The sequence below is a fragment of the Onychostruthus taczanowskii genome, unplaced genomic scaffold, assembly GCF_017590055.1.
Source record: "Onychostruthus taczanowskii isolate IOZ18803 unplaced genomic scaffold, ASM1759005v1 scaffold9, whole genome shotgun sequence".
NCBI classification, from domain to species: Eukaryota; Metazoa; Chordata; class Aves; order Passeriformes; family Passeridae; genus Onychostruthus; species Onychostruthus taczanowskii.
In genome coordinates this window covers 829,168-850,276 of record NW_024506993.1, presented here as the reverse complement: position 1 = coordinate 850,276, position 21,109 = coordinate 829,168, and the positions used below count along the sequence as shown (strand labels likewise).

At 53.0% G+C, this 21,109-nt stretch overlaps 1 protein-coding gene across 1 annotated transcript in view; it reads left to right on the top strand.

Annotated features, from left to right (window-relative positions):
* GRM7 (glutamate metabotropic receptor 7) overlaps nucleotides 1-21,109 on the top strand; it is a 192,438-nt gene that overhangs the window by 107,404 nt on the left and 63,925 nt on the right. The window contains exons 3-5 of the mRNA XM_041425792.1: nucleotides 2,942-3,083; nucleotides 3,931-4,085; nucleotides 16,341-16,481. Of these exons, the coding sequence (XP_041281726.1) occupies nucleotides 2,942-3,083; nucleotides 3,931-4,085; nucleotides 16,341-16,481 (438 nt within the window). The remainder of the gene's footprint in view (nucleotides 1-2,941; nucleotides 3,084-3,930; nucleotides 4,086-16,340; nucleotides 16,482-21,109) is intronic.

Sequence of the window (21,109 nt, the reverse complement as noted above, 5' to 3'; positions counted from 1 at the left end):
GAGCAGCCTGGCATGGCAGGGCATGGCTCAGGGCACGGAGCACAGCACGGAGCAGGGATGGCAGGAGCAGCCTGGCATGGAGCAGGGATGGCAGGGCATGGCTCAGGAGCAGTCAGGGCACGGCTCAGGGTTGGCAGGAGCAGTCAGGGCACGGTTCAGGGCACAGCTCAGGACTGGCAGGAGCAGCCAGGGCACAGTCAGGAGCAGCCTGGCATGGCTCGGGGCAGGGATGGCAGGAGCAGCCTGGCATGGCAGGGCATGGCTCAGGGCACGGGGCAGGGATCGCAGGAGCAGCCAGGGCACAGCTCAGGCTCTGCTGTGTCCCCAGCCCCTGTGCTCCCTGCTGGTTTGGGTTCTGGCTGCCCCCTGACCTCTGTGCCAGGCTCTGACACAGCACTGGCATTCCCAGGGAAAACAAAACCATCATGTGCTCATCCCCCGGAGGGTTTGTGCTGTGCCTCTCACTGCACAGTGGGTGGGTGGGCCCCGAGCAGGGACCCTTTATCCCAGCAGCCAGAGTGTGGGATCCACAAATCCCATCCATAATGGTTTGGGTTGGGAGGCACCTTAAGGATCTTCTTGTTGCACACCTCTGCCGTGGTGGGACAGGTGTGCCCCAGGCTGCTCCAAGCCCTGCTTGGACCCCCAGGGACCTGGACCACCTCTGCCGTGGTGGGACAGCTCCCACTGCCCCAGGCTGCTCCAAGCCCGGTCCAGCCTGGCCCTGGACACCCCCAGGGACCTGGATGGGCTCTGGACGTGGCAGAGCAGCCCCTGCTCAGTCCTGGGCTGTCCGTGGCTCCCAGGCTCTCATCCCTTGCCAGGCACTTTGTGCTGCTTGGAGCATTTGTCACTTCTCCAGGCCACCAGGGGTAATGAATTACTGCAGGGGTGCTGTGACAAGATCCTGAATTTGCAGCTTTCATGTTTTTACCGCCTAATTCCCTCGGAGGTTTTTCCCTCAGAAGTGCTGTGAATTAACCTGACAGTTTCAATAACTGTGCACATGTTTCCTGTTGTGGTGGAAGGTGGGATGAGGATGTGAAAGCTGAATTTACTCCACTGTGCCCTTTGGACAGCAGACAGCCAACTGCCCGTGCACTCTGAGTGCCAGGGGGTGACAAAGGGCACACTGATATTTGCCATTCATCCCTAATTCCTCCTTGCCTTTTCTCCTGAACTCCTGTGAGCAGAGGTGGTGCCAAGGCTAGCAGGGCACCATGGCATCTGCTGCTTTTGGGAAAGCTCTCGCCCTGCCTGTGGGATCCCTGCCAAGTGGGACATTTTGGGAGAGCTGGAGAACACTGCTTGTGGCCTTGGGTTCATTCTGTCTAATTTTGACTGGGGAAAATAGAAAGAGCATGTAAAACTGCTCAGATTTCTGAACCCGCTGGCAGTGAGACTTTCAATCTTCATTTAAAATGAAGTTCATTTTTAAAACTCAGTAGTGTTTGCTTTTAAAGGGGAAAAAAAAGTTGCGGAAAGTCCAGGTTGTGATCATTGCAAAACAAAATGAAATGTTTTATGTGAGTCAGAGAAAAACTTGGGGGGTTATTATTCTCCTTTATTCTCTTCCTGTTCACTGTTTCATTTCTCCCTCTGAAACACAGGTTTTCCCTTTGGAGCCTTTGGAGCAGCAGAACCCCTTTGCCTTCAGGCAGCTGCAGCTCAGCTTCTCTCTGTCAAAAATCAGGGGAAGCGAGGCTGCCCTGCTCTGTGAGGGGCTCAGGGATGGGCACAGGAGCTGCATCTCACCATTTCCAAGCAGGAGTTTGGTTTTCCCAGCTGTCCCGTGCTTCTCTCGGGGTTTGCTTTGCCCTGGGAGGAGGAGGATGCTCCGGGCTTGAGCCTCCTCCTCCTCCTCCTCCTCCTCCTCCAGGTCCTTCACCCTCCAGCACCTTCTCCAGTGCTTCAATTACCAGGACTTTCAAATCTGGGTTTTAAAGCCTATCTGTGAATCTCTCCCTTGTCCTGCTGCCTTTTAATTAACTCATCCCCACTGCTGGTTTTTATTAAGAGCTCTGATACGTTATTAATTAACGCACTGTGCACTGTGGTGAGCAGGTTGGTATCAAAGATGCTGTAAAAGATGAAAGTGATTACTACTGAGAAACAAAATAATTAAGGCAAAAGTTGTGTTTTCATCTGCCAGCAGCAACCAGAATGTCAGTGGAGATGGGGGTTTTTTAAATTCTTTTTTTTTCTAAAACAGACTAGACAGCTGTACTGTGGGAACTGTGCTGAGAGCGGGTGGGTTTTGGTCTGGCTGAAGGTACCTGTGGCTGTGCTGATGCTCTTGCTGTGTTCCCTGGGTGCTTATGAGAAGTGCCTTTCACAGACTTTACCTTGAGGCTTCACAGTTTGTGTCTCCATCCTGTTTGGTGGTGGGCCCTTGAACAAACGGGGATTTTCTTGCCCAGTGTGGGTTTAGCCAATATCTCAGCTTTGGCTGTTCCTGTGCCAGGTAACTCATTCCACTGGAGGCATTTTCCCCCAGTAGCCCTCAAGTTGTAAAATCAAAAAGAATCTCAGCCCTTCAGTGAGATAAACCTGCCCAATACCTTTCTGCCTCTCAGCCCGTTGTTTTTGGGGTTTGTTATCAGTTTAGGCTCGTTCACGTTGCTCTTGTTTCCTGTTTCAATTCCTCTCCTTTTCACCCTTCCCCTGCCCATTTCTTTGCTTGTTTTGCTGTTCTGCAGTGGGTTGTGCACAGTGTGTGTAGTCCCTGACCCTGCCAGCCCTGCAGGCTGTGCTGTCAGAGCAGGAATTGCGTGGATCCCTCGGGATCTGGCCATGGATGCTGGAAGGGCAGTGCTCCTGGGGAGCCTCCTCCCCTCCCGGGCTCCCTTTGGGCCGTGCCTTCCCCACTGCCTTTGCTGGGCTCTCTGACATTTGCCTGCCCTCCCCTGAAGGTGCCTTTGTGCTCTGCTCTGTGGCACAGGTGGGCTCTGCATCGCCCAGTCCCTGAAGATCCCCCAGGACCGCAAGGACAAGAGCATCGACTTCGACAGGATCATCCGGCAGCTGCTGGAGACCCCCAACGCCAGGGCCATCGTCATCTTCGCCCACGACGAGGACATCAGGTGGGGCTGGGCCCTGCCTGGGCTCTGCTGGGGAGGGGGAGCCAGGGAAAGGCTGTGCTGGAGCCACGTGTGGAGCTGGGAGTGGGGGGAAGCACCGGGCACTGCTGCTGCCCGGCTCGTGGGTGCCCAGGCTGTGCTGGAGAACGGGGACCAGGCTCTGGGAGCTTTTCCTGGAGCTTTTCCGTGCTCCTGTTGGGTGGCAGAGCTGACCTTTCCTCTCAGAGGAATTACGAACACGCCCCCCTCTCCAAGCTCCTTCTACTCGGTGGAATTCATTAATTCAGTCTATTTTATGGCAAATGAAAGTTAATAGTGATAAAGTGACTTGGATGCTCAAGGTTAAACCACATGGAATGGGCTCATAAAATAACACAAAGAATATTTTATGTTTCATTATTCGCTTGCATATTCTGGCTCCAGAATTTGAAATTAGCTTAAAATTGTGATGGATTCATCAATTGCTGAGAGGCCTGGTCCCACAAAACGAGACAAAAAGAATTTAGGGAAAAGTTTCAGTAAAGTCAATGGAAAAACTCTAAGTTTTAGTGGAATCAATAATTCAGTTGTGGGATGTAGGGTGAATTTAAAGAGAAATCCCATTGGTGCTGCATGGATCATGGGATGGTTTGGGTTGGGAAGGACCTTTGGAGACCACCCAGTCCCACCCTTCTCTGGCCCAGAGTGATAGTGAGTGTCCCAGCCCCTGAGCTCTGCTGGGTCAGGAACGTGCTGCTCCTCCTCACCACAGCCTCAGCGAGGCTGGGGAGACCTCTGAGTCCCCCCCTTCCCTGGAGCAGCTCCGGGTGCCGGTGGATCCCCTTTGCAAACCAAACTTTCCTCTCCACAGGCAGGTCCTGGCGGCTGCCAAGAGGGCGGATCAGGTGGGACATTTCCTGTGGGTGGGCTCGGACACCTGGGGCTCCAAGGTGAGCCCGCTGCTGCAGCAGGAGGACGTGGCCGAGGGAGCCATCACCATCCTGCCCAAGAGAGCCACCATCGAGGGTAAGAGCCTGTCCCTGTCCCTGTCCCTGCTCCTGCTGTCCCCCGGCACGCACGCTGTCGGCACCTGAACGCGGCCCGGCTCCTGATGTCTCCCTGCATTCTCACCTGCAAAGCCGAGGCTGTTTCCCAGCTGAGGAGCTGCCAGCCCTGGTCTCAGAGGGTGGGAGGGTGTGACAGGGCTTTGTCCCTGGGAAGGAAAGCCCAGCTGGTCTGGACCTGCACTCAGGAGGGAGCCTCCCGGGCACGCGGGTCTGCTCTCTGAAACAGGGGAGAAGTTTTCTACTGAAGGACTAAAACTTCATTTTTCCATCAGTGGTTTCCATTTAAACTCAGCTGAATGTTTATTTCAGATCAAGCGCTGTATTTATCCACACTGCTTGTGTGCTTCAGAAATATCCACAGATGTGCATGTATGGCAAACTTAGGGAAGCTCGTTTTGCTGAACCCTTTTCTTTCTCAGCTTTCCTTTGTGCTCTCAAGTGTTTGTTGTCTGACCTGACCTCAGTTTGTTGATCCTGTTGTGGGTAAAGATGCTTCAGCATCCACGTGGCTTCCCCTGGGCACCAGCGAGGCTGGTCAGTCTGTGTTCTCTGGGACAGGGATGAAAAGTCGTTTCCAGGGGAGGCACTGAGCAGAGAAACCCAACTCCCCTGCTGGCCCGGTCCTCAAACACGCTGCCCACTTTAAAATGGGTTCTGCTGTCTTCACTCCCTGGAAAACCAAATATTTGCATTTTTCCTGTGCCTGCACTCCCTGCTCATCGGTTATTCCTCTCAGGTAGATCATCTGCTTCATTCTTTTACATTTCTAGCCCCCCGAGGCGCTCTTGGATGTTATTTCTCCGTAAATACAGAAAGTTGACAGACAATGAAGTGGTTTGTTTCTGAAAAGCAGGATATTTTAATAAGCTTTTCACACTGTCTGTATTCATCCCTGAGGGTTTCTGACACAGAAACGAAAATTCTGTCAACAGTACACAGAAACAAAAACTTCCCACGTTTGTTTGTTTTGAAATATTTTCCTTTTATGTTACACAAACCCCTCATGGGAGGCACGAGGGGGTTTTGGACGCAGTGACTGAGGATGGCAGAGTGGGAGAGTTCAGGTGTAGAAAGTCAGTTAAGTTAGAGGTAGGAATAGCAGTGTATTTGGTGTATGTGCAAAAAAATTGTGTTTATTGAGCCTGCAAGTATCTCCTCGTTCAGTGGAGAAGTGCCTGACGTAGCCTGGGTGCCTTTTGCACTCGTGGCCACACAGGCTGGGGGATTCCTTGGTGCCTGAATTACATTTTGCAAATCTCTGTGCCTGAGGTGTCCTTCAGGAGCAGACACTCCTTTGGGAGCTGTGTGCTCCTTCCTGGGGAGAAGAGCCTCGGGCAGGGTGGGAGCTGTGCGGGGCAGGGTGAGGGTCCCTGTGCAGAGCAGAGGGCTCCTGCTGCTCCCTGGCCCCTCCAGGGGCTCAGGCTGGTTCCTGTCCTTCCCAGCCCCGTCCAGCTGTCCCCAAATGCCATCTGGATGTGCCACCAGCTCCTGCTGGCATGGGCTGGAGGGGGGTTCAGGGAGCAGAGCTCATCCCAGGGCTGCTGGAGCAGTTCAGCTCCCACATTCCCTTGCAGGCTGATCCCGTTTCTGTCCCTTGCCCCAGGAGAACAGCCAGTGGACGTGTCAGGAACCCCCAGGCTTTGGTGTTTCCATGCCCAGGGAAGCCCTGAGCCCTTGGGATTGCTGCCTTCCTCCTGCCCAGGCTGCTGGAGGTTGTTCTGGTTTCCTTCCTGCCCTTTGAATTGTTGAATTCTGATGTTTGGCCACGAGACCCAGAGAAAGGAATTGGACATTTTAATGCCATTCTTTCATCATCCAGAAATGAACACCTAAAGTTCAGCAATGCATAGCTTTTGGTGAGGGCATAGAATAGAAAATAAAGCACCTTGTTTTTCCCTGCAGGCTGAAGGAACCAGGCTGCAGGAGCAGGCTGAGCTCAGAGCCTGAGCAGAGCCCAGCTCCTTCCCAAGCAGCATCCCAGGGCTCCAGGGCAGGGCACAGCTCAATTCCCTCTGCATTCACTGACAGCTCTGTGTTAGAGTCATGAACTCTGTGTTAGAGTCAGGAATGAGGGGCTTGCTCTTGTTTTACTCCTCAAAATCACCTCTTCTCTTTTCCCCTTTCCTTTTATCGCTGTCTGGAGTGGTATTTGGGATATGTTGGAAGAAGGTTCCTAAGAAACCTTGCTGGAAGCAGAGAGGGCACTGCAGCTCGTGTGCCTTGACCTGAATCTTGACCCTGCCTCTGGCACAGGAAAGGGAATCCTGTGTGGCTGCCCAGCCAGGAGCCTCCAGCTGCAAGGGAGGGGATGTGCCTGCGAGCTCAGGGGTGCACGGCGCTCTTGGAGCAGCAGGGTTTGTCTGCAGAGCTGCTCCTCACACGGGTCAATAAACTGAAACCCTCACTGGACAGAAAAAAAAAAGGCATCTTTCAAATTATTCTTCACCCCCAGCGGTGGCTTCAGTTCAAATTCCAGGTGTGAGGTGCAGGTGTGCTGGGGTTTGACAGCTCTGCACACAGGTACCAGCTGATGTTCCTGCTTCCCTGGCACTGGGGATATCCCAGCAGCCTGTGACTCCAGAGGGGGCCTGAAGTGTTTGGCTTTTTGTAGGATCAGGCCCCAGATCCACAGTTATTTGTCTTGGTACTTGATGCCACTCTTGGGACAGAATTTTCTTTGCCACAGTCCCATGGGGGGGATTTAGGAAATCATTAGATGAACTGAATTCATTCATCTTAAGTCAGTCTTAATATAGCCTGATTGTGTTTGATGTAATTATGCTGAAAGGATGAAGTTGCATTTTATTTGCATAATTGCAGTAGACAGTGAGCCAGAGAAGTGCACATGAAAGAGGAATCACTCCTTGGCAAGGTGGGAACAGGCTCCAGTGCCAGCCCAGCCAGGTACAGGGGGCACGAAAGGCTTGGAGAGGCTTTCAGAGGACAAAGAGGAGGTTGGATGTATTTATTCATTTGTTTGTCAGTTCACAGAGCAGCTGTGGCAGCAGGATGCTGTGCCCTGCTCCTTGGTGCTCTGAGCTGGGCCCTGCTGACACCAGAGGAGATTCCCAAGCCTCATCCTGAGCCCCAGAAATTGTGAGGGATGTGCTCAGCTCTTCCTCCCCCCGGTCCTGCCCTTTGCTGTGCAGGGTTTGTTGGGCTGGGCAGTTCCAGCTGTGGCACTGCTGCACTGAGCACTGCACAGCTCGGGGCTTTCCTCTCGGGTTTTCCTCGGGAAGGCTCCTCCTGCCCTTCCTCAGGAGTGTGCTCTGTCTGCATGGACCCCAGCTCCCAGGGAGGGGAGCAGCTGGAGGAGAGACACAGAGGATAGGACAGAGATTTGGTCTGAATTATTTAGAAAGTCTGGCAGAAGCTTTGCTGATGTGGAGAAAAGCAGTCTTTACTGTCTGAGCTCAGAATTGCTGCAGCTGAGCAGTGGGATTCAGATAGATTTCAGATTCATGGGTCAGTTCCAGAGGCTGGGCATGGGGCTGAGGCTGGAGTCTGTGAAGCTCTGGAGGAGAATGTTGAGGGATTGCTCAAATCCAGCACAGGGATGAGCCTGTGTATTAAAAAATTAAAAGCTGCAAGCGCTGCAAGCCAGCAAAACTGTCCCTGGAATCTTCAGTTGTTTGTCTTCCAAAAAGATGTGAATCCCATTTTGTGTTCATTTCCAACAAGAGCTGGTTTGCTCCTTTTTTATCTGGGCAATATGAACTTTGGAAAAAACAATGAAAGAGTATTGACTTAAGCAAATGAAGATGAAACTCCCTCCTTGTTTAGGGCTCTGAAGAGTTTTACCCTCACAGCCCCTGAGTGCCAGAGGGAAGGAGCTCAGGGTTCTTTTTTCCCTGGAATGTTCCTTGGGAATGATGTGCTGCCCTCAGCCCTTCCTGGCTGCCCAAACACAGCCCTGTGTCTCCAGCAGATCCATGGGCTGCCCAAACACAACCCTGTGTCTCCAGCAGATCCAGATCCATGGGCTGCCCAAACACAGCCCTGTGTCTCCAGCAGATCCAGATCCATGGCTGGGGCTCAGACACAGCCCTGTGTCTCCAGCAGATCCAGATCCGTGGCTGGGGCTCAGACACAGCCCTGTGTCTCCAGCAGATCCAGATCCATGGGCTGCCCAAACACAGCCCTGTGTCTCCAGCAGATCCAGATCCATGGCAAGCACAAACACAGCTCTGCAGCAGATCCAGATCCATGGGCTGCCCAAACACAGCCCTGTGTCTCCAGCAGATCCAGATCCATGGGCTGCCCAAACACAACCCTGTGTCTCCAGCAGATCCAGATCCATGCAGAGTGGAACAGTGCAGCAGGAAAAAGGCCAGGAAACCCCTCTGGGAGGGCACTCCCAGCTCCGTGGGGCTCAGCAGGGGCTGCTCCTGGTCCGTGCCACCTTCCAAAGGTAATTCTGCCAAATCTGCTGGGAAGGCAGCGACTCAGGGGCCTCAGACTGATTATTGCTGCTGGAAGGAGGATGGTGTAATTGCTTGTGGATAATGATGAGGCCTAATTAGAGCCCGTGTTGTGCTGCCACGGTGCCCATAGCACCTGCATGGCTCAGGTACAGCCCCAGCTCCTCTGGCTGGGCAGGGGGTGACACTGGGCTGGTCCCCTCAGTGCCACCTCCCTGAGCTCCCTGCAGGCTTTCACTGCTGATTCCCTCTCCAGGTTCTTTCCTCTGGCTGCCCACAGTGCCCACCTGTGCCCAGCAGCCCTCAGCCCCTGGGCAAGTCAGGGGTCGAGTCCAGGTGTGAAGCAGAAATCCTTCCCCTCCTTTTCACCTTTTGTTTTCTGCTTCTCTGTTTAATTACTGCTTCCCAGAGCATGACTTTCCAAAGAATATTCCAGATCTAATGGGATCAGTTGGTTTTTCGGGGGCTTTGGGCAGGTTTACTGTCCCAAAGCCAGGAGGAGGTGAAGCCACCAGAGCTGGGGCTGCTCTGCTGCCATGGGGGCCTGACCCAGAGCTTTGGGCTCTGTCACAGCAGCTTCCAGTGACACACCTGCTTCAGGTGTTCCTGGTGACACACCTGCTTCAGGTGTCCTGTGACACACCTGCTTCAGGTGTCCTGTGACACACCCTGCTTCAGGTGTTCCTGGTGACACACCTGCCTCAGGTGTTCCTGGTGACACACCTGCTTCTGGTGTCCTGTGACACACCTGCTTCTGGTGATCCTGGTGACACACCTGCTTCAGGTGTCCTGTGACACACCCTGCTTCAGGTGTTCCTGGTGACACAGCCTCCTTCAGGTGTTCTCAGTGACACACCCTGCCTCAGGTGTCCTCAGTGACACAGCCTGCTTCAGGTGTCCTCGGTGACACAGCCCTCCTTCAGTTGTTTTTGGTGACACACCCTGCCTCAGGTGTTTGTCTTTCCCCCTCCTGGCAAGGCTGGCACTGAGCACCCCACTCACCCAGGCCCAAGTACAAATGATTTAGTCCAACACTGCAGTGATTTAATTTCATGGAATCAAATTGGCTTGCTTTACCTAAAAAACCTGAAATCTAAACCACACCTGAACTGTCTTTGACCTCCTTGGAATTTCAATGGTATTTTTAGTTGTGGCAGTTATTTGAAATGCTGATGTGTCAGTCCCAAAGAGGGAATACTTGTCTCGAGTATTGCCACTTGAAATTTTGGGAAGCCACACAGATGTTCATCTCCTCATTATGGAAATAATGTATTTGGTTAATGTGTTGGTATGAAAAGAGGGGAATACAAATTATCTTGCAACTCCACCTCGATTTCACAGGGGTCCCTTTCCATTTCCTTGGGCACGCCTGCCTGCAGGGAATGTGCAGTGAGCTGGCAGTGCCTGCAGGGTCTGGCTGAGCCCCTGTGCCAGCTGTGCCCTGCTGCCCAGGACAGGCACCCTGAGGCAGCCTGGGCAGAGCTCTCGTGTCCCCAGCAGTGTCCCCAGCAGTGTCCCCATGCCAGCAGTGCAGCTGGCTGTGCTTTCACTCCCGGGCCAGGCTGCACAGAGCTGGGCACTCTGCACTTGCTGCTGTTGACATGGAAACACTGCAGGGAGGGACAGGGACAGGAGGAAACCAGCTCTGGGTGGGAAGGGCAGAGCAGCCCCTTGCATTTTAGTTTTATTATAATTCTTTATTACAGTTTTAACCTGTTGAGCGTCTCCAGGAGTTGCTGCAGTCTCAGCATCCCAGCACAGAGGGATTTCTGTATTTTCACCCTGATTTAAATTATTCAGTGAGTGACTGGAGTTTAACTGCTTTTAAGGAGAGGCTCGAGTGTTTTGTCAGTGGCTGCTGAGCAGGGAGGAAAGCACTCTCATGTTCTGCATTTTGACCTCCTGCATCTTGGCTTTTGCTGCTCTGCATTATTAAAATGGAGCAGGCCATCTGTGGAGCAGCTTCTGGTAAAAGACAGGGAAGCTGCAACTTGGGAAACTGGTGGGAAGAAACATCCAGTGGCTTCGGAGGGACCTTAAAGCCCACCCAGTGCCACCCTGCCATGGCAGGGACACCTCCCACTGTCCCAGGCTGCTCCAGCCCCAGTGTCCAGCCTGGCCTTGGGCACTGCCAGGGATCCAGGGGCAGCCACAGCTGCTCTGTTATTTGCTAAACAGCTTTCAGCTCATCTTCAGCTGTGAGGAAAAGGATTTATTCACAGATAAAGGTCCTGGCAAAAGAAATTGCCCATTTCCAGAAAGTGGGCAGCGGGAAAGGAGGAATTCCTGGCAGGATTCTGCTGCAGGAGGTGTTGCTGGAGCTTCCTGGTGTGGCTGTGGTGCCCATGGTTGCAGCAGGCAGCCCTTGCTCTGGGCTGGGCAGTGACTGTCCCTTGGCTGGCACTCTGCTCCCTGCAGCTCCCAGGAACTGTTCATTCATTGTTCATTCCTGCAGCTCCCAGGAACTGTTCATTCATTGTTCATTCCTGCAGCTCCCAGGAACTGTTCATTCCTGCAGCTCCCAGGAACTGTTCATTCATTGTTCATTCCTGCAGCAGGAGCCCTTGGAGGGAGAGGTGGAGTGTTCAGCTGAGCTGTGCAACCAGCCCAGGTGATTTCACACCTGTGCCAGCCTGGGAAGGTCCCCTGGGCTAGAAATGCAGAATCTGGGTGGTTTGGGGGCCTGGAGCTCTCAGAGCGTGTGGCAGCTCTGGGTTTGGGTCTGTCCTTTGGGCTCATGGCCAGGGAGGCTGCCCAGGAGCCCAGGGCAGCAGCAGAGCCCGGCTGGGGCTGTGCCCAGGCTGTGCCCTGGGAATGGAAACAGCAGGCCTTGTGCTGCTGGTGTTGTGCACACGGGAGTGAGAGGTGCTCAGGGCTGTGGGATGTAGGATAATGAATAATAACAGCCTGGGAATGAACCTTTCCTGCCAGGGCTGCCCCACCCAGCCCTGGCTGAGGATCTCCCTGCAGCTGTGTCATTCATACCGTGGTAAAAAGGACATTCAGCCAATATCTGCCTGTTTCCCCAAGAGAACAGCTCAAAATCCCAGGTCTGCGCTGAATGGAATTCCCTCTGTACGTGATTTATGCCATGGATATAAAAAGTCAAATGTGCCACCACCTAAAGAACCCTTCTGCACAGTTATAATCTGCAATTATTGAAAAAGAAAACAGCTGCAAAGCACTTTCATGGCATGATGGAAGTTAATGAAATCATTTATTTTATGGCCTTTTTACCGAGCAAAAAGGTCAAAAAAATATCTGTGGACTGTCTTAACACCACCTCATAGTGTGTGGCTGGGCAGCAGCATAAAATCTGCAGAGAGACTTGCAGTCCTAAAATTGATGCTGTCATTCCCCACCTAATGCTTTTATCCCAGATTTAATGCCAGTAAATGAAACTGCTTTGGGTTAAATGCTAGGAAAATTGGAAAAGTGTTTGAGTAGCTGCTTTCAGCTCATTTGGCATCAATAATTATAGCAGGTGATGATTTACTGTGTGGGTAAATAACTGGCTGTCAGTAGTGTGGACATCCTTGGGACTAAACAGAAGAGTAAAAATATCATAAACTGATCACATCCCTGCTCCAGCGGAATTGGGTCAATATGTTGGATTTGCTCTCACCTGGCTGACAATGAGAGTACTCAAGGCACATGGCAAATGCACTGGGTCAATCATTTTGTGGTTTAATTAGGCTTAATGATTTTCCTTATTAAATAAGCCCTGAGCCCCTGAAGTCCCTTGTGACACATGGCGGGGACGGTTTGCACGTGTGCTGGTGCAGTGGCCAAGCAGAGGTGACACAAGTCCCCTCTGAACTCCTGCTGTGCTGGTGGCACGTGGGACCCACAGCCACCCCTGCTGCCCTTGCTGGGGGTGCTGGGAGCTTCCCTTGCCTGCTGCTGCTGCCAGCCCAGCCCTGGATCCCCGACTCCACCTGGATTTCACAGGGGAAAATCTGCTTTTGCTGGGTAACCTGCCTTTTCCTGCAGCCCATCCCTGTCCCTGGTGTGCTGCTGACACTCCTGGTGACAAACCCTGCTGCCAGGCTCTCCTGTCCCTGGTGTGCTCCTGACACTCCTGGTGACAAACCCTGCTGCCAGGCTCCCCTGTCCCTGGTGTGCCTCTCACTCCTGGTGACAAACCCTGCTGCCAGGCTCCCCTGTCCCTGGTGTGCCCTTGACCCCTGGTCACCTGGTGACAGATCCAGCCCCCTCAGCCCTGGTGTGCCCCTCACTCCTGGTGACAAACCCTGCTGCCAGGCTCCCCTGTCCCTGTCCCTGGTGTGCCCCTGACCCTCCTGGTGACAGATCCAGCCCCCTCAGTCCCCGAGGTGCCCCTGGCAGAGCCCCAGCCTCCCTTGGCCTCCCGAGCAAGGACAGTTCCCAGCCCTGGAGGGAGCTGAGCCATACGCAGGCAGGAGATGGCATTGCAGGGAGGCAGGGGTCACTCAGAAATCCATCCTTGGGCTTTGGGGTGGGCTCAGCAGGGTTTATCTCCTGGCTGGCAGTCGAGGGGCTCTGAGAGCATTCCTGGTGCTGCTGTACCTGTCCCTCAGCTGGACTTGCCCAGCTCCTCCCCAGGGTTTGGGATCCTGTCCCTTTCCCCCACTCCCCGCTCCAGCTCCCCCTTTTCTTCCTCTGTCTCATCACAATGGAGTTCATGTCTGTGTTTATCCCGTGGTGGAAAATAAATGAACCCTTTAGGTAGTATCATCTTTCTATGTGTAAAAATAATGATTTAATCAAATCACAGTGATTTGAAGTAATAAGAGATTCATTGTAATTTGGAAAATCTCATAAAAGAACTATTTATATCTCTTAGAGGTATTTGCTGAAAAAGTAATTTGCTAAAGTATGAAATATGGAGAATGTTGGGGAATCACTAAATCTTGTCACACCAGTGCAGTGCTTGGTCACGAGCAGGGGTGAGAAGGGATTTTTTCTGCTTCTGCATTTAAGCATCCAGCGTTTTTTGCTGGGTCATCGAATCCCCCGAGCCCCTGAGCCCAGCAGTCTCAGTTCAGCTCTGTGTGTGTGAGCTGTCTGCCTGTTTTCAGGTCAGAAAGGCCAAGCACAGGCCCAGGTGTGAGGTTGGAATGTTTGCCTTGTTCACCTGAGTGTTACGGGTCAGGCTCATTCCAAAAGGGTCTAAAATGAGAGAAGCATTTGAGATTTCCACTGGCACAGATGGACCTGCAGGACAGCCCTGTGGGAACAGTCCTGGCTGGTGCAATAATCCCTGGCAGTGTCCCAGGCCAGGCTGGACAGGGCTGGAGCAGCCTGGGACAGTGCGAGGTGTCCCTGCCATGGCAGGGGTGGCACTGGGTGGGATTTAGGGTCCTTCCAGCCCAACCCATCCCACATTCCTGTTCCAGGCTGGGAAGGGGGGCAGTGTCCAGGGGTGCTCTGGGAGGGGCTCTCCAGGACCTTGGCTCCAGGAGCAGCATTCCCAGGAGCTGCCCTGCAGGAGGGAGAGATGCCCAGGGCTTTGTCCAGCCCTGAGCCCGTCCCACTGTCACCCACCCACTTGTCCCAGTCAATGGGAAAGAATGGTAACAAATGTTCCCTTTCTAATAGGGATCCATATTCCTGCCTGTGAATGCAGAGGGATCCTTAAACCAATCAATGGGAATGTTATTATTTGTTATTAAATCTGTAAAGGTTCAGAGTAATTCATATGGAATTCTATTACAGTTTTATCAGGACTCATTGATTTTACATTATTAAGTTATAGAGCACTTTCCCCAGAGGTCAGGGAGCTTGGCACGTGGGGAGGGTTTATTGGTGCTCTCTCCCAGCCATATGGATGTTGTAGATCCTAGGACTGGCTATCCCCTTTGAAATGCTCTTTTAATTAGGAGGAAAACCAAAATACACAGCGTTACAGGAAAAAGTTTTGGTTGTGTGTCCCTAAAACCTGGCTGTTTTCTGAATATTTTCCTAAGGAAATTTAAACCTCTAAATAGTGAGCATAGAATTACAGAAGAGTTTGGGTAGAGAAATAGTCCTGGCCCTTCCAGAGACTGCACAGAATGTTCCTGAATCACTAATTATTTACACCAGGTGTCCCAGGAGTTTTAACCAATTATTTACTCAGTCTGTGGCAGGCCCAGGTGAATCCCTGCCTCAGGAAAACAGAGCAGGGAGAGATGGGGGGCTCTGCCACCCCAGGATCTCTCTTTCCTGCACTTGGATCCATTTCGTTCTGGGGAGGTTTCGTTTCAAGCTGCAGCCCCCAGTCAGGGCTGGGAAGTCAGTGGAGCTCACAGAGTGCACCCAGGGGCTCAGCAAAGCTGCAGCCCAGCCCTGAGGCTTTCTCCCAGCCCACTTGGTGGTTTTCTTGCATTTTCCCATGGGCTGCTTGCAGTCCTTCAGGCCGGGGGTGTACTCTGGGCTTGGCACCCTCCTGCTGCCTCTCTTGGACCAGGGACCTACTTTTGCTTTTGATAAACTGCCTCATTTGCTGGTGAGGCTGAGCTAAAATGTGAATTAGCTTTCAGGCTGTTTCTGGAAGGCCTCAGTGCTGATGTTTCTGCTGGTCTTTGGAGATGGTGTGGGCTGTGCCTTCGGAGCTGGGGATGTGTGGAGAGCAGCAGACTCAGCCTGGGACAGCACAGGTTAGAGCTGGGTCACTGGCACACAGAGCAGGGAGAACAGGGCCTGACCCCGTTCCCAGCTCCTTTCCAATTTGAAAACAGCTGGCTTTGTGCTATTTTTATCCCTGGTGGAAGGGTTGTCGTGCTAATTTCACCGTGCCAGATGGTTTTCCTCAGCCTCTGCTCCATCCTGGCTGTGCCAGCCTGCCTGGCTCTCCCCACCTATTGCAGCAGGGAAATCCTTGGCTGCAGTGCCAGGCAGGTTCCCCTTTCCACGGAAGGTGTATCTGCAGCCCCTCCTGCCAGCAGGACTGTGGGATGCCAGTGGAAGCTGGCTTGGGAACAGCAGGGTTTGGGGTGCCAGGAGCTGTGGAAGGACAGCAGGGTTTGGGGTGCCAGGAGCTGTGGAAGGACAGCAGGGTTTGGGGTGCCAGGAGCTGGGGCAGGGCTGTGGAAGGACAGCAGGGTTTGGGGTGCCAGGAGCTGGGGCAGGGCTGCAGGGTGGAGCAGCATCGCCCGTTCATGGCACTCCAGAGCACAAAGCTGCCCTGCTCTGTGCCAGGAGCTCGTGGCTGTGCCACTGCTCTGTCTGAGCAGTGAGTGGGCACAGCTGCTGCCAGCTGCACAGGCAGAAAAGACACGAGAAGCCACCAAAGGCTTTGTGTGAGCACACAGACGTGCGCTGCTGTATTTGTGCTCATGCAAACCTTGTTTGCCAGGGAACAGCCAGAGTGTGGTGGGACAGGAACAGGGCATGGCTGTTGTGGAAGGCTGCTGCTGGCTCCAGCGGGCTCTGTGTGCACAGAGGTGCTGCTGAGATGGAGATGCCTCCTCTGGAAGTCTGGGCAGGCCAAGAACAAAATTAGTGACAAGCTCAGCCCAATATCAGCTGCACCATGTAATTTATTTCACTTGAATTGGTACATCTCTAATCCATGCTTTTTTCCTTATAACTTCTTTTAATATTGATCTGTTGTGTGTTTGTCTTGCCCAGTTTTGTACCTGGCAGTTAGAGTCATTTTCCTGCAGGATGCAGCTGGTGAGGATACATGGATTTTCTCTGTTCCCACAATGACCTGGCAGGGACAGAGCCGTGTGCTGGGCACTGAGGGGGGCACGGGGGCAGTGTCTGTGCCAGGCTGCAGCTCCCAGTGCAGAGCAGCCAGGACTCAGCCCTGCCCTCTCCTCCTGCAGGCTTTGACACCTATTTCACCTCTCGCACCCTGGAGAACAACAGGAGGAACGTGTGGTTTGCAGAGTACTGGGAGGAGAACTTCAACTGCAAGCTGACCATCACTGGCTCCAAGAAGGAGGACACGGACAGGAAATGCACAGGTAATTACTGAACTCTTCCTTCCCCTCCTCCTGCTCTGGAATGGGGGACCAGGAGTGCTTTTGTTTGAGTGAAGGGCGGCTGGAGGTGTTGCTTTGTTTTAGATGGAGAATGGAACAATTTAGGAAGGAATTGTTCCCTGGCAGGGTGGGCAGCCCTGGCACAGGTGCCCAGAGCAGCTGGGGTTGCCCCTGGATCCCTGGCAGTGCCCAAGGCCAGGCTGGACACTGGGGCTGGAGCACCTGGGACAGTGGGAGGTGTCCCTGCCATGGCAGGGCTGTCACTGGGTGGGATTTGAGGTCCCTTCCAACCCAACCATTCCAGGATTCCATGATTAGAACAGCCTGGAGAAGTGTTGGGCACAATGTGCCTCTGTGACACAGAAGCCACAGCTGGTGTCACCTGGTGGCCATCCCAGCCCTGCAGATCTCCCAGCAGTTGGAGTGGGTCCTGGGGGAGGATTGCCTTCAGTTGTCATCAGGGGAAACCAGTTCATGGCAGGATTTGTTTGACTGAGAATTGATGAAAGCTCCCACCCAGAGGGGTGTGGGGGGAGTTTGGGTGCCAGGGAGCAGCTCAGCACTCCTGGACACAGATCCTGGCCCAGAGCAGTGTGGAGGGTTTGGGTTGGAGCATTATCCAATGCTTTGTGGTGAGCAGAGAAATTTAAAAGCTGGTCTGCTTTCCCCAGGAAATGCCATGGGCATTGCTGGGTGGTGCTGAGATGAAGGCCTTTGGCTCTAATGAGATCTGGTGGCTGAGGCTGGGCTGGGGGATTCTGTCCCTGCAGAGCTGTTACTGGGTCCTGGAGGGCTTTGTCAGGTGACAGTGCAGGGATTTCACTGCACAGAGGCCTCCTTGTCATCCTCTGCTCCTCCATGTTACAATATTTACCCTGGCATGTTGTGGGTGCTCTCGAGCCCTGGTTCTCAGCTGTTTTCACATACAGAGTTTGTGTGGAGGAGCCCTCAGAGCCCTCAGGGGCTGTGCTGTCAGGGAGGCTGTTTGCAGAGCCCTGTGTGCAGGGATGTGTCTGTGCAGGGTGGGCTGGGGCTGTCCTGTCCCCAGGCAGGGCTCTGTGATGGTGCTGGGGCTGGATGAACACTGATATATTCCTGCCAGCCCTTCCCCAGCTGCCGAATCCCACCTTGTGCAAATAAGAGCTGTGTGTTTGATACCGTGAGCATTCCACAATCTTTAAATTAAATCTCTTGTTAATGATGACTATCACCAGGTTCTCAGCAGCACTATTGTGTGAGACCCTTTGAAAGTGTGTTTAATTCTTCAGGAGCTGAAGCAGTCTCTGAACTCATCTCGCGCGAGCACCGATGGAGTGGGATTTTGATGTCTGTCTGTGTGAATTATATGCCATAAAAATCGTCCTAGAGATACTATTTCTTCCTCCTAAAACATCCCCTCTGTTGTGTGGTGATAACAATGAGTGCAGAGGGATGAGCTGAAGGAGAGGCACTGGGAACAGGCACGTCTCTGCTCTCCTCTCCGCGCGTTAACGCCGCCTGCGCCGAGATGAAGGAGGGAGAGCAGCAGTTCTCAAACCTGCATCTCACTGCTGGCATCTGAAAGAGATGGAACAAGTGGGATTCTTCCTCTCTGTTCTCAGCACTCTGGGTTTGGAGCTTTTTTCCCTGCCTTTGTTGCAGCTGCTCTCCTGTGAGGATGTGCCTGGAGCTGGCCCGGCTGCTCCGTCTCTCAGGAATCAGGATGATGAGCACTCGAGCCTCGAGTAGGAAGGGGGGGTTAAACTGATTGTCATCACCTTCAAATAGATCCTTTGGAGGCAAAAAATGCTCATGTCAATAAACTGCTTTTGTGTTTCATCCTTCTCCTGACACCCCAAGGCACTCGTGGCAGACCCGTGGGACAGAAGTGTGTTCTCCTGAAATCATGTTGTGTTCGAGTGTCCCAGGTGCCAGCAGCTTCACTGCTGAAGCAAATCGTGGGGTTGTGTGGCTCCTGCAGATCCCCAAAGACAAACAGAAATGGTGCAGTTCTCAAACAGGAACAGAAATGGTGCAGTTCTCAATGATCAGAAATGGTGCAGTTCTCAATGACCAGAAATGGTGCAGTTCCAAACAGGAACAGAAATGGTGCAGTTCTCAAAGAGGAGCAGAAATGGTGCAGTTCTCAAAGACAAACAGAGATCACTGGGTGGGATTTGAGGTCCAGAAATGGTGCAGTTCTCAAAGAGGAGCAGAAATGGTGCAGTTCTCAATGACCAGAAATGGTGCAGTTCTCTCTGATCAGAAATGGTGCAGTTCTCAAAGAGGAGCAGAAATGGTGCAGCTCTCAAAGAGGATCAGAAATGGTGCAGTTCCAAAGAGGAGCAGAAATGGTGCAGTTCTCTATGATCAGAAATGGTGCAGTTCTCAAAGAGGAGCAGAAATGGTGCAGTTCCAAAGAGGAGCAGAAATGGTGCAGTTCCAAAGAGGAGCAGAAATGGTGCAGTTCCAAAGAGGAGCAGAAATGGTGCAGATGGGGTTTGGTTTTGCTTTCCCTGATTTTGCTCTGACAGCACAGAGGGGCTCATGGTTTCTTGCTGCACCCGTTTTTAGGTTGGTTCTGCAGCCTTCCCTCCGTGGGACCCCCAGGATGTCCCGAGGTCTGGGCTGGGGGTTCTCTCCTGCCCCTTCCCCAGAGGCACCCACAGCACTGCTCCTGCTGCTTTCATCTGGAGGAGCTCGGTGCCTTTTGGGAGCTTCCCTTCTCCTGCAGAGTAATTAATAATTGAATTCCTATACTCCCATATACAGGAGCTGTTCCTGGAGCCTGTGGTAAAACGTTCTGCCTGACTTCTTCAGCTCAGCCTTGGAGGGGGAAATGTTCCCCACAATAACGTTGAAGTTGGAATTAAAATTGTGCCCATCACCTTTGGTTTATTCCTGCCTGAAAATGGACTTTGGGCCTGATTTGCTGCTCACTGCAGCAGCAGGAGGGTGACACAAACTGGAGGGAACACTGTTCAGCCAGGCCTATTAATTTGGATATTTGCTGCTTTCTTTGAAGTCTGAAGAATATTTGGTCCACAACATTTCATAACATTTCATAATCATAACATTTGCTCTGCAGGTTCTTTGCTGCTTCAGATTTGGGTTCAAATTCTAATTGCAGTGGAATCTCTTTAGGAGGTAACTCAGCCTGTGCTTTGGTGAAGGACAGCACGCTCCCAGTGTATAAATTCAGACACGTTTGGGGTGAGCAGTTACATTTGGCTCCGCATCTGGATTTTCTGTGCACAGCTGATGTTTAATACCCAGCTGAGCGGCTGTTCCAGCACAGGGAAGCATCCTTGTTCTTGGAAATTCTATTGAGATTTGAAAACCTTTACTGTTTTCGTGTTTGGACACTGTTACATTGCTCTTGTGTTTTTCCAGGTGCGTTTTGCTTGGGCTCCTCTCCCAGATCTCTTCACTGCTGCAGGTTTTCCTCCTGCTGTGCGTGTGCACAGCCCTGCTTCTGGAACCTGCTGTGGCTTATCAGTGTTTGTGTGCAGCATTTCAATCCCAGATCCCCTCCCCTGGCATCCATTCCTGCTGCATTGCTCATTTGGTTACAGAGCTGAAACCACTTAAAAGCATTTTCCTTGTCAGGGCTTGAAATCCTGATAAGTTCTGTAATCAATGAGAGGGAGTGAATAATGAAAAGGATCCTGCCTGGAACTTCACCAGCTGGAAAGTCACTTTTTCTGCTCACTTGTTTGCAGGATTTCAAGGCTTCCAGAGGAGCTGAGATGTGAAACTGGGGGGTTTTGGTAGAGGGTGCCTCAATGATCATGGAACCCTGGAATGGGTTCGGTTGGAAGGGACCTTAGAGCCCACCCAGTGCCAGCCCTGCCATGGCAGGGACACCTCCCACTGTCCCAGGCTGCTCCAACCTGGCCTTGGGCACTGCCTGGGAGTTACTGGACAGTTTCAGGGGAAAGGAATAAATCAGATTCCTGATTCTCAGCCTGCAGTGCCTCATTCCAGGCTCTGAAAATCCTGCTTGGTTTGCTGCCTAATTGCAGAGCCCCCTGACCTGTCCAGTGACCAGGTGGCCCGAGGACCGGAGAGGGGTTAGGGCAGGAGCCTGCGATTTCAGATGTTTAGATTCACCTCTCCCATCCCGCCCTGGAGCTCTCCCGGTGGTCTCCCACCCGCAGCCCCCCTTCCCCAGGTGCTCGCTCCGTGCCCTGGGTGAGCTCTCCCCGCCCAGGATCGGCTCCCGGGGCCTTGCCAGGGGTCAGCTCGGGGTCTCCAAACGTTCCCTCCTGCTGCAGCATTTTCCAGGCACTCCTGGGCTTCGGCAGGACCTCTGAGGGGCTGGGGAGCAGGGCTGACAGTGGCAGGAGCATCCCGAGGTGCCGTTAATTGCCCGTTAATTACCCGTTAATTGCCGGCACGTTCCTCAGTTCTCCGCAGCCCCTTCGGAGGCTTCTCTGAAGTGACTCTTCCTTCCCTTGATCTGGCTTTGACTTTTAATTAAGAGCCCGGGATTTGCAGCAGAACAAACACCAGGCTTTAGTACCAGCTGTGCCTTGCTTTGAAGGCTCCCGTGCGCAGAACCGGCTCCGGGAGTGCCCCGTGCCCAGAGCCGCTCCGGGAGCGATCCGTGCCCAAAACCATCCCGGGAG